Source organism: Vespula vulgaris, chromosome 3, assembly GCF_905475345.1.
Source record: "Vespula vulgaris chromosome 3, iyVesVulg1.1, whole genome shotgun sequence".
Lineage (NCBI taxonomy): Eukaryota > Metazoa > Arthropoda > Insecta > Hymenoptera > Vespidae > Vespula > Vespula vulgaris.
In genome coordinates, this window is record NC_066588.1 from 9,817,770 (window position 1) to 9,829,175 (window position 11,406).

Sequence of the window (11,406 nt, forward strand, 5' to 3'; positions counted from 1 at the left end):
GGAGCAATAATATTAATAAATTGTTATATTAAAATTGTTCATATTGATATTTACTCATAGGGTATCGTCATTTCTGAAATAAATAATATATCATTATATTTTAAGAAACAATCATTTATTTTCAAGTGAGAGAATTTTATAAATTAATGAACAAGCATCATCGATGTATATTGTTTATTAAGAAATATAGAATTCAAGAAAGAAGTGGTTGCTGAAATAAGCACCATACGCACACGATATTATTGGAATGTATTCAATTCCACAATTATGCGTTATATATGCAACGAAAAGGATAATGATATATATATATATATATATATATATATATATATATATGCATACACCGAAGCGCGACGGCGTGCAGTCTGTGCTAGAATTATGGTGCAAGCTGCAGGCCGCGTGTTTGATGCGCTTTTGCCGACCGTACTCCTGACACTACTGTTCGTTGATCAAGTAAGAACAGCGCAGTGTTCCATAATGATGCAGCCAAAACATATAACGCTGTTACATGCTATAGATTTGTAGGAACTTAGTGCATATCCTCACCCACGAGTCTCCTCTCGTTATCGTATTCCGTTCGACTTGACGTCGATCAATACGTTGGTTTCACGCACAGTTCTGCTAGACAATGAACTCTTACTCGATGTACTTTTCATTCATACGTAAGTTCTCTTTATTATGTTCGAGTGAACGATACTTCCTCGATTGTCTGTTCATTGTTTTGGCTTGATTCAGACGACGGAACATCAAAAGAGTTAGGGACAAACTCTCGAGATTGTTTATTAAAAAACTTCATCGCAACGGGAGTGAAGTAACGATCAGATTCATCACTGAGAATGTTTTATATTGATTTAATATATTGTGTTAGATGATTAAATTATAGTGTATGATATAAACTTATCTTTATATTTAAATAAAAGAAATTCTATATATATATATATATATATAGAATATATATATATATATATATATAGCAGAAATCAATAATTTTTATTTTATTTTTCAAGGCTTCTTCTAAACTATGCGATGGGGGGCATGTGTAAGTTGTAATATGAAATATCGTTTATATAAATTATTGAATTGCAAAACAAATTTGTGTTAAGCGATATATCATCTTTTAGTTGCTCTCCTCCCAAATACTGCTGCTCTTTCGGCTGTTGTTACGGAGTATTTCCACAAGTACACTCTCACTTGTCAGGGATGATTAATTTCCTGATTTGGACATACTGGTATTTATGGTATGTAACATAAATTTTTATTTTATTTCTAAAAAGGTCAAGAAAGATTTGATTCTCAATATATTATTTTTATGTTATTTCCAGGGCAGCAGTACTTTCAGGTTTAGCCTTAGCAGCAATTTTTGGCTGCTGGCTATGGAAACGACGTCGCTCTGCCATAATAGAAGACTGTGCTTCTTCTGACAGAGCATCTACAGGTCCTTGGTATCCACCACCACATTATAGTCGTTGCAGCTCTTTTGTGCAGGCATTACCACCTCCTTATAACGAAGTATGTTAATTTTTTTTTTTTTTAAATAAAATTATTACTTCAATATTGTTAGACTTACTAATATTTTTACATCGTCGCACAGGTTACTGCAAAACCAGATTTATATCCATTAGTAATTGGATACGATGAAAGTAATGGAAAGGGAACATCAGGATTCGTAATGCGGTATTTTAGATCGTTATCTCATGCAAGCACATTGGATTCTTTGAGTTCAAGTTTTATGTGCAACGTTGTAAACGAAGCAAACACCATAATTCCACCACCATACTCCTGTAATAACAGTGTTGATGAATTATCAGCAGTTGAATGTGAAAGAGAAGAAAATGGAGATGTTGTATCAGTTGTTTCGTTGGCTAATCATAGAACAACATCAGACATATCGAGTTTAGCAGCTCAGTCACCGTGTTCACCGCCAAGGGCTACTAGTCCTACAATAGAGGTAATTACAGTTCCATATTCTTATAAATTAGTTTTTGCTATTTCTTTAAAATTTATATTATTTGACGTTTACTTCAATAATATCATTATTTAAATCTATTTGTAATGTTGTAGCTACGCGAGTTGCTAGACAAAATTCAACAGCTTCCACAATTACCTAGTGGACATACCACACTTTTGCCTTCTCAAAATCAACCTCAACTTCTGCATACAAATGTAAATGGTACTATACAACAACGGCCTTTAAGTCCAAACGATGTTGGATCATATAGAACAAGAAGAATGCGTGGAAAAATGTATATGCCACTAGGACTGCCAAATTCAAGAAATAAAACGAAGCGGTGGCTATCGCGATCGGCGCCTACAACACCATCCGGTACAATACCCATGTCCTTTTTACCAGGACAAAGCAGACGGCCATCAGAAACAGATAATAACAATCAACAAGTAGTTCCTTTGCTATCAGAGCAAGATGAAACGGAAAATAACAATGGCGAACATTTAACTGGTATTCCACTACTTTCAGAACAAGAAGAAAGCCGTCACGCTACATGACGATATTTTTGATTAATCTAAAAAACAACAAAAAATATTCATGATTAACGTTCAATCATCCATGGCCCAAACATTTAATTATATATTTTTCAATGTGGCTGGAAAAAATGTTGTTATGTAATGTTATGCAGGAAATTATTTTAGTACTCGTAACATTTATCTACTAGCTTCATTAACAGGATATCTAAACCATACCAAAGCAAATGATAGTGATACAATGTTACAATTGCTATATGACAGATATATAAAAATCTTTTTTCTTTTCCACAAATGCTCTTCATATAGCAAGTTATACAATTCAGAACTACGCAATCTAATGTACGTTATAATGGTAGATTTTGAATAGTCAATATTTACTATATAAATTTTTTTGCCAATATACAATCGATACATCGAAACTTGTTTTATAAAGAACAAGGAAATTAAGATATAAGCTACTTTGTTTCCAAGCTAAATTCTTGACAATGCTTGTACATTTTAGTTGTAGCAATACAATGTCCATCCATGCAGCCAGCCAGAGGAAAGTTCAGGACAATATAATAATTAAGGTGCAAGTGAGAAAAAAGCAGTGATAAGTATCAGTCAAAAGTCAACGTACAATATTAATTCCGTCAGTGGTAGTGAGAAAACTCATTGTACTATCAGCGACTACTAGCAAGCACAAGGTCATAATGTACAGATTGTACATTTTTATTTAAATAATGTCAAATATATGCAAAAAGTGATCGATACAAAAAAAAGAGTAGAAGTGTTTCCATATTGTGCCATTTGCAAATTGAAGATGTTATCATAGATTGTAATGAACATTCGTTAAAAAGCAATTATAAAGTATTCAAAATTATCCTAACAAACACTTTTACCATATTGCATCATTCACACACACACATCATGTATTAACATGTATTTTTTTATAATGTCAAATATGAATAAATCCAAGCTTTTAAGAAATTGTTTTGCTGCAATGAGTCTGATATTTTTCCATATATATATTTAACTCTGTGTAAGTAAATACATATATGTATTCATGTACAAAATGTACAATATATTATATACATACAAATTCATATAGACAGTAACGTTGATACATGCATCTACATGAGCAAAAATTCTTTAAAAATAAATTAAATGATCTCTTGTATATAAAAATAAAATATTTTATTTAAATATCGATGTCAAGGTAAGAATTAAATACTTATACTTTTGAATAATGCATTATTATATTTTTTCCAAACGATGAACTATAATTCAACGCAATTTTAATCTTACTCTCGATTGAAAAAAGGTTTATTTCTCGAAAAGTAACTGACAAGCAATTGACAATATTTATTTAGAAACTTTAAAAATAATAACAATATTTAAAATCACTTATATCATATGTTACTTTACAAAATATATTTTAGCATTGTTAAAAATTTTAATACGACTAACAATAAGTGCGATAACTTTTATTTCAATTCTTGAATTTGCAATGTGGAGACCAATGAGAGGGCTTGTAACATATTGTCGCTTCGGTAAAATCTAGGCGGTAAAGAAATAATTCCTATGCTCTTTCGTTTACTTTAATTTATTCCGAAAATGTCGGTAAGTTTATAAGAATATAATTCTTTTTAAAACTTTTAAAGATAATGCAAATATTTTAATTTATAATGTATCTTCACTATCTTCTTTCAGACGACTAAACAGGTAAAATTATTATAATATAACCTTATATTTTCCGGTATTTTCAAAATACGTTTTTGCAGCAACAAAACGCGCATGGAGATCATAAAGAGAAGAAAAGGAAAGAAAGTATTCTTGATTTATCTAAATATCTTGAAAAAAATATCCGAGTCAAATTCGCTGGAGGAAGGGAGGCAGCAGGTATTTTGAAAGGTTATGATCCTCTTTTAAACTTAGTACTTGACAATACTACTGAATATCTCAGGGGTGAGTATCATATTAAAAATGTTAAGTATTTCTTTATGATATAAGTTAAAAAATAACAAATTCCTTTTAATTTATCGAATAGATCCTGATGATCCTTACAAATTAAACCAAGACACACGTATGTTGGGTTTAACAGTCTGTAGAGGAACTTCAGTGGTACTTATTTGTCCAGTCGATGGCATGGAATCTATACAAAATCCATTTATACAACAGGAAGGTTAAATAATTAGTTTATATATATATATATATATGGTGTCTATATGTGTATATATATACATATATATACATATATACATATATATATATATATAAAGCAATTTATATAATTTCCTAAAACAGAAGTATGTTTTATTATTCAACAACAATAATATTTAATATAGATTTGGTAAGAAAAGAAATATTTTTTGTTTTTCATTGTATACAAAACTATTTTATGTAAAAAATATAAAAAGTAATCTTTTTATTAAAGCATATCTTTTATAGTTTACCTTTTAAATAAATAACAGTCTTATGTTTATATCAAATATAGCATAGTGCAACTATATTAAACAGCAACTTCCTAAGATATGTCTGAGAATATATGTATTACACATTCTAATATGTTTAATCTTGTCCAAATTCATTTCTTAACCATGGATACTCTTTCGGACATTCAAAACAAGTGTATAAATCTCTGTAAGACTTCAATATTTTACTAGGAAGTGAACAAGTTGTAGGTACATCGCATACAATTTCAAATTTTTCAAATTGATGTTCTTTGCATTGCCATGATTCAAATTTGTGAAGTTGATCTATGGATGTCGGAGAACGCATCCATTTTATAATTTGATGACTTGTTACAAAATACACGTCAGGTAGTCGAAGTACATCTTCCAAAAATTTCTAAATATGCATATAACAATATCAATGAGTATATATTTAATATATAGAATTTATGAAGGCATACAATAAAACTTGAAAAGTATCTTACATTAAAAGCATGAAAATATGTTGAAGTTTGGAACCATGATGTATGAAAATGAAGACCCATAGGCGCACGATTGCTGAGGTAATGTCTTTTAAAATTTAACATTAACATTTCATAAACATCTTCACCTGATAAATTAGATGGGCAAGAATCCATAGTTGCACAAGTGTATTCCTAATGTATAAATGTGTGTGTTTATTATTTAATCAGTGATTCTTTAAAATTTTCCAATTTGTAATGATTACTTACACCTACTATAAATTGGTTTAATGGAAGTTCCCATATGCCAGGATAGACACGTGTGGGACAGAGTTGATTTGATCCTACACATGCATGTGGTATTTTATAATCAAGAGTGTAAGGCCATACTGGCGTATTTGAAAATGGTACTACTATGGATGAATCATACACAAATCCGAATTCCAACATCATTAAAAATTGACGATTCCAACCCACTTGCAAAAAAGGTGCCCTTAATCCTGGAACGAATTCCAAAAATATGAAAATTGGGATTTTACTTTCACTTGTGCTCTATCCGTATAAAACATACGACAGACCTTTAATATCCTCTATCCTTACAGCAGCATATTTGTTAATAATATTTGCAATACCGACCATTTCATCAAACCAATCTTCAACGGTTGCATTTCGCGACCACCATTCTTCTGGTCCACGATGACTATGAAATATAAAATTTTGTGACAGAATCTAACAAGTATTATTTTTAAAAAACAAAGTATTTACGTAATCGAATGGACTGCAATTTCATGACCTTTGTTCCACAAATACTGAACATCTCTATAATTAGTAAATTGGTGACTGACATAAAAAGTTCCACGAATAGAACAACCATTTGGATTCTTCTTATCATTTGAAAATATTTCTAAAATGATAAATAATTTGTTAATGTTAATATATACTTTATACATATATAAATATATATCAAATATATATTTATAGAAAATATATATTTGATAAAAAATATAATCAAACTTACTTGCAAAAAGATCAAAATTTTCTGCATTGATAGCATCACTGAAAGTAATGGTTATCATTTGTGGAATAGCTGTAATTGATAAATTTCCCGGTATGCGTGTACCATCTTTTGAACACCAACAATCTGGCAATTGACATTTTTTTTCATCGCATATAGAAGCAGCTCTTGGATCATTTCGCATATCTACGATTAATATAATTTAAGTGATAAAATTATATTATAAACATAAATTTATTTATGATCATTACTTCAACTCACCGCACCAACTTTCGTCTGATCCATCGGGACAGTCAATACTTCCGTCACAAAAATATAAAGCTGGAAGACACGTACCATCACCGCAAGCTAAACTTTTTTCATCGCATTTACCATTCTGGAGTAAAGGTTTTGGCGATCGTGGCTCTATAAAGTACACTCCAAATTTCAATAAATATATTTAAAACAGATTTAGCATTGAAAAATATCATAAATAAAAATTGATAAATATCATTTTAAATAAAAATTATAATAAATTGATTATACCGATAAACGATAAAATAATTTGCTTTTTTATAATACAATTATATTGCTGGCTAATCGTCTATAACAATAAATAATAAAGTAATCGATTAAATAGAAAGTGTGCAAAAAAAAATATATATTTACTAAATACCTCGTTTTAAAAAGCTAGTTTTAAATACCTAGTTTTAACTAAATTACAACGCAAGTAGAAAACAAAACACATATTGAAATTTAATAAGAAATATACCTAAAGTTACATCACAATTATCGACGTTCACTTTGTAGTCACATATTTGTCGAGTCACGTCAAAAAGTAATCCCTGCGAGCATTTAAATTCGAATACTTCATTATCTGTAAATAAATTAAAATAAAAATTAATAATAAATTTGTATAAAAGAAAAAGGAAAACATTAGAACATAACAATAAGAAACTATCAAATTACCTAAACACAAATAATATTTGGCACATTCGGAAGGCGACCAAACATTATACGCAGGTGTATTTGGATTTCGATAAAATTTATCGTTATCGATGCAAGGCGCATTTTCTATCCTTTCCGTTGCCTTTACCGCAATGGCTGAAAAATGAAATATATCACAGAGAAATTCAATGAAATATAACGACTTTCACTGAATGCTAAAAACAAATAAGATTCTCCGTAATCAATGTCGAAAATTCATTTATAAGAATTCATTCACAAGTGATCTCCGTTTCTTGGATCGATCACGGTAGTAGGTTAACGTGTCAATGGACTTTTGCCCACGGCAAAGAACGCACCGTACCTTTCTTTAGATCGTCAAGCGTATTTTAACTTATAGCAACTGTTTGTTCTAATTAGTTTTATTTTATTGATCGATCGACCTTCTTCCGTGTTGAATTTATGTGGAAACCACTTTCGAAATGATATAATTCATTTTGTATATATCAATTACAATGTGATATGCCAATGCTACGACACGAGAAATTGTTTATCTAATAAGACAAATCGACTAAATATCATGGGACAAGTACGATCGGAAGATAAAAATTAATAATTAAATTGATACAAATTCTTCTTTAGTCGGCTATTGACGCGACACGAATCCAAAATTATTTTACTCACCGGAAAAGCCAAACAGAGCAATGATCAACGAATGAAACCTCGATCTCATGCCGATCATTCGGCGTGCAACGATCTTCCTACGAGAGCTCGTACTTTCGAACTAACACCTCTCACTTTAGTGATGCCTTATATGACGATTATTCGATCGGCCATCTACTAAGAATCTTTCTTATATTTTTTTCCCTTTTTTCTGTCTTATTTGTACATTTATTTAAAAATTATTAAATCGATCAACACGATATCGAATTCGATGATTGAATATATAAGACGTAGAAATGAGGATATAAAAATGTATTTTAATTAATGGTATCGACGTGCGATATTTCTTTAATTACATCGAATACGCATAAGATGCATTAATAAATATTGTGAGAGCTTTAAATTTCCTATTTTCTATTTCTATTTCGACGCCGGAAATCTATATCTGTTCAACGAGCCAACTAGAGATGATGCAAGCGCGGAAAATTGGTATTTTACAATAAATCACCTACACCTGTTCCTAACTCCTTTGTTTATCGTTCTCAGATATAAACAATAAGTACATGGCTATTAAGCTTGCAAGAGATAAAATTAGTGATCTTTGCTAATAATGAAACTACATTAAATTGATTACGTTTGCAAAACGAAAATAAACAAAGTGTAGAGTTAATCGACGAAGAACAACGAGGAAGAATTTACAATTTAATATGGAAAATCTGAAAAATTGTTGGTAATGCCTTAAGAAAAAAATACACTTTACGTGTTATATAAAAACGAATCTGGGTAATCGGCGGAGCTAACTCGCTGTTGTTTCAAACGCGACCTCCGTTGAAATTAGAAACAATCACGGAAGAGCAACGTGCGATATTTAGACTTCTCTTCGGGCCTAGGTTGCCTCGCAACAATGTTGAAATTGCCAAATAATAAACGAGGCGTATATGAATTCGGGAGAACTAACAGATGACATTTATTGTAATTTAATCGAATTAATAGTCGAACATTACGATAGAAATAACGTTAAAATGAAATGCAATTTCTGTGATGCCTGTGACACTGATCGTTACCACCTGGTTAACTTTTCTATCATTCCCCTCTCCATCTTTTAGCAAGCGTAACATCAGAACGGCCACAACCACCACCACTAGCATTACCACCACCACCACCACCACCACCACCATCATCACTAACAACGTTCTTCCCTCGGAAGAAGAGAAATCTAAACTTAGACTCAACAGTCCAGACAGTCGACTCGAGTTCAGTGCAAAGCACCATCCTCTCGAGCGACTTTCTCCGTTTGAGACTTCTGTTTTCCTTCTTTGTTTCCTCTCTTTCTGTCTCCAAAGAGACAAGTGGTCCCGTGAAAGAAAAGAGAGAAACCGTTACCGAGAGGATTTATCTTTTGACTATTCTCTTAAATAGAAGCGAAAGAGAGGAAGAGGAAGAGTTAAAATAAAACAAGAAAGGGAAAAAAGAAAAGGAAAGAAAGAGAAAAAAGAGAAAGGGAGCGAGAGAGAAAGAAGCGGAAGAAAATAGGAACTTTATAAAAGCGAAGAGAGCGAGTGTGTGCAAGTAGTGCGCACGTATCGCTTTGCGATCGCCGTAAAGGAGGATGGCTTACAGCTGGGACAATCGCGTTAGTTTTATTGTGAGATTTCTGTATGGTTAGTACACGCCGCTGTTGCCCTTTCCGGAGAGCAGGAGCATGCGTGTGAAAAAAAAAATCAGACTCTTTAGTATCCGTGCTTGTAACCACGTGGATACCACGTTCAGACAGCTCGAATATTCACTTCCTATTTATTTTTGACTGATATATACATATATACTATATATAACATTCGCGATCTGACAATTTTTTCTTGTTTAACTTATGTTCGACTAACATTGAACTTCGATCGTATGATAAAAAAAAAAACGAAGGAATGTTGGACCTGGTGTGTTTTTGAATTTGCATAAGAATAATAAAATAATATATATATAGGTATTATTTCATCAAGCCCGAACTCGTATTTTTATTTTGTTACTAACATCGTTAAAAACCTATAATATCCGGAGGGTGTTGTTGAGATTTTGCGATTGTATTTTAATATGAAAAAAAAAGAAAAGAAAAGAAATTAAAGTGTACCATAATGTCGTATCAATGTCCGCGTTTCGTTCATGCCAGATCTAAATCGATGCTAAACTTTGTTTTATGACATAACCGTGCAATTTGCTCTTCGTTATCTCTGTACATATAACATTCTGCATCTTCTATTTATGAACGATGAACGTCCATAGCGAACGAGAAATTCGATAAAACGAGATATATTACGGATATATTACGAGTAAAACGATATTATCGATATTTCTTTTATTTTATAAAAATATCTACGTGCGTATCACTTTTTGTATTTTTTACACACGATCTACAGTTATAAGGATCGAAGCATGCGTTTAGTGACGCTCTACAGTATTTTGCCAAAATGTATAAATTTGAAAAATTGCCAATGAAATAGCAAAAATGTGCTATAAAACGAATTGGCACGATTTGATTGATTTGTTAACTAACTTGGCATATGTACACGCACGCACACACACACACACACACAATTTAACTTTATGAAATTCTACATTTAAAAAAATATCTAATTTTATAACATTTATAATAATATAGACAATCATGTCATTTAGATATCGATAATAATGGTATACTTGAAAAACACGATTTTGAATGTATGGCATTAAAGATGACGCTGATCGAAGGAAAAGGAGAATTCAATTATAATAGATATCAAGAAAATCTTCATATAATGCTCTCTCTATGGGAAGAGATTGCAGAATTAGCAGATTTTAATAAGGTAAATAAATAATGAACAAATACTGAACTTAAAAAGTTCGGATCTAATTAATATTCCATTAACGATTTGCTTTTAGGACGATATAGTGACAATCGAGGAATTCAAGGAAGCCGTACAAAGAAGTTGCGTCGGTAAAGATTATAGAGATTTTCCACAAGCAATGAAAATGTTTATAGATAGTCATTTCAAGATAGTTGATTTAAATGGTACGTTTATGTGTATGCGAGTAGTATCTATTTTTAACTTACTATTTGAACGTTTAAATGATGCTTTTCTTTTTAGACGATGGTGTCATTGCTGCTGATGAATTTCGGTACAATTGTGTTACTAGAATAGCTGTGGATAACGTAAATATTCTCGACGAAGCTTATCAAAATCTTCTCAACGTAAGTTTCAACTTTATTTTCTTATGTTTTTTTAAATAACAATAATAGGCATTACTTAAAAATCATGTGTCGATAGGACGATGATAGAAGACGCGGCGGTTTAACTTTATCACGATATCAAGAGTTATATGCACAATTCTTGGGCAATCCCGACGACAACTGTCCAGCGGTGCATCTATTTGGTCCTTTACACGAATTATGTTAACAAAT

The 11,406-nt window shown here is 31.3% G+C and overlaps 4 protein-coding genes across 10 annotated transcripts; 3 read left to right on the forward strand and 1 right to left on the reverse strand.

Moving 5' to 3' along the window:
• Nucleotides 1–364: 364 nt before the first annotated feature.
• On the forward strand, nt 365–3,451 carry LOC127062371 (uncharacterized). Of its 2 annotated transcripts, none has more exons than XM_050990421.1 (6): nt 365–662; nt 1,008–1,039; nt 1,122–1,238; nt 1,323–1,509; nt 1,592–1,948; nt 2,062–3,451. In XM_050990421.1, exons 3-6 carry the CDS (start codon nt 1,201–1,203, stop codon nt 2,500–2,502), a joined length of 1,023 nt encoding a protein of 340 aa, XP_050846378.1. In that variant the 5' UTR covers nt 365–662; nt 1,008–1,039; nt 1,122–1,200; the 3' UTR covers nt 2,503–3,451. The 2 variants fall into 2 exon arrangements, with proteins under 2 accessions (XP_050846378.1, XP_050846377.1); XM_050990420.1 differs by having other exon boundaries at nt 377–453.
• Nucleotides 3,452–3,956: 505 nt separating this feature from the next.
• Nucleotides 3,957–4,899, forward strand: LOC127062383 (U6 snRNA-associated Sm-like protein LSm7). 2 transcript variants are annotated; one of them, XM_050990449.1, is made up of 4 exons: nt 3,985–4,083; nt 4,174–4,185; nt 4,245–4,428; nt 4,511–4,899. In XM_050990449.1, the coding sequence occupies exons 1-4, from the start codon at nt 4,078–4,080 to the stop codon at nt 4,648–4,650; spliced, it is 342 nt and encodes a 113-aa protein (XP_050846406.1). In that variant the 5' UTR covers nt 3,985–4,077; the 3' UTR covers nt 4,651–4,899. The 2 variants fall into 2 exon arrangements, with proteins under 2 accessions (XP_050846407.1, XP_050846406.1); XM_050990450.1 differs by lacking the exon at nt 4,174–4,185 and having other exon boundaries at nt 3,957–4,083.
• Nucleotides 4,881–9,077, reverse strand: LOC127062368 (chitin deacetylase 1). 2 transcript variants are annotated; one of them, XM_050990417.1, is made up of 11 exons: nt 8,737–9,073; nt 7,998–8,150; nt 7,338–7,472; nt 7,141–7,245; nt 6,651–6,794; nt 6,393–6,575; nt 6,140–6,278; nt 5,953–6,074; nt 5,645–5,874; nt 5,399–5,569; nt 4,881–5,310 (listed from the first exon to the last, which is right to left on the reverse strand). In XM_050990417.1, exons 2-11 carry the CDS (start codon nt 8,053–8,055, stop codon nt 5,032–5,034), a joined length of 1,566 nt encoding a protein of 521 aa, XP_050846374.1. In that variant the 5' UTR covers nt 8,056–8,150; nt 8,737–9,073; the 3' UTR covers nt 4,881–5,031. The 2 variants fall into 2 exon arrangements, with proteins under 2 accessions (XP_050846374.1, XP_050846375.1); XM_050990418.1 differs by having other exon boundaries at nt 5,651–5,874; nt 7,998–9,077.
• A 142-nt stretch (nt 9,078–9,219) lies between these two features.
• On the forward strand, nt 9,220–11,405 carry LOC127062382 (sarcoplasmic calcium-binding protein 1). Of its 4 annotated transcripts, none has more exons than XM_050990444.1 (5): nt 9,220–9,637; nt 10,644–10,810; nt 10,887–11,016; nt 11,093–11,196; nt 11,273–11,405. In XM_050990444.1, exons 1-5 carry the CDS (start codon nt 9,586–9,588, stop codon nt 11,399–11,401), a joined length of 582 nt encoding a protein of 193 aa, XP_050846401.1. In that variant the 5' UTR covers nt 9,220–9,585; the 3' UTR covers nt 11,402–11,405. The 4 variants fall into 4 exon arrangements, with proteins under 4 accessions (XP_050846401.1, XP_050846403.1, XP_050846405.1 ...); XM_050990446.1 differs by having other exon boundaries at nt 9,220–9,609; nt 10,700–10,810; XM_050990448.1 differs by having other exon boundaries at nt 9,221–9,637; nt 10,700–10,810.
• Nucleotide 11,406: the final 1 nt, after the last annotated feature.

What these genes read in the sequence shown, in the direction of transcription:
- LOC127062383 (XM_050990449.1), top strand. An exon ending in TACTACTGAATATCTCAGGG is followed by an intron (nt 4,429 to 4,510) that starts GTGAGTATCATA and finishes TTTATCGAATAG; the next exon opens with ATCCTGATGATCCTTACAAA.
- LOC127062382 (XM_050990444.1), top strand. Translation starts at nt 9,586, where the DNA reads ATGGCTTACAGCTGGGACAATCGCGTTAGTTTTATTGTGAGATTTCTG. An exon ending in TATTGTGAGATTTCTGTATG is followed by an intron (nt 9,638 to 10,643) that starts GTTAGTACACGC and finishes CATGTCATTTAG; the next exon opens with ATATCGATAATAATGGTATA. An exon ending in AATTAGCAGATTTTAATAAG is followed by an intron (nt 10,811 to 10,886) that starts GTAAATAAATAA and finishes ATTTGCTTTTAG; the next exon opens with GACGATATAGTGACAATCGA.
- LOC127062368 (XM_050990417.1), bottom strand. Translation starts at nt 8,055, where the DNA reads ATGATCGGCATGAGATCGAGGTTTCATTCGTTGATCATTGCTCTGTTT. An exon ending in AAATTTTGATCTTTTTGCAA is followed by an intron (nt 6,279 to 6,392) that starts GTAAGTTTGATT and finishes TTATCATTTTAG; the next exon opens with AAATATTTTCAAATGATAAG. An exon ending in TAAACCAATTTATAGTAGGT is followed by an intron (nt 5,570 to 5,644) that starts GTAAGTAATCAT and finishes TTTATACATTAG; the next exon opens with GAATACACTTGTGCAACTAT.
- LOC127062371 (XM_050990420.1), top strand. Translation starts at nt 379, where the DNA reads ATGGTGCAAGCTGCAGGCCGCGTGTTTGATGCGCTTTTGCCGACCGTA. An exon ending in CTATGCGATGGGGGGCATGT is followed by an intron (nt 1,040 to 1,121) that starts GTAAGTTGTAAT and finishes ATCATCTTTTAG; the next exon opens with TTGCTCTCCTCCCAAATACT. An exon ending in TACCACCTCCTTATAACGAA is followed by an intron (nt 1,510 to 1,591) that starts GTATGTTAATTT and finishes ATCGTCGCACAG; the next exon opens with GTTACTGCAAAACCAGATTT.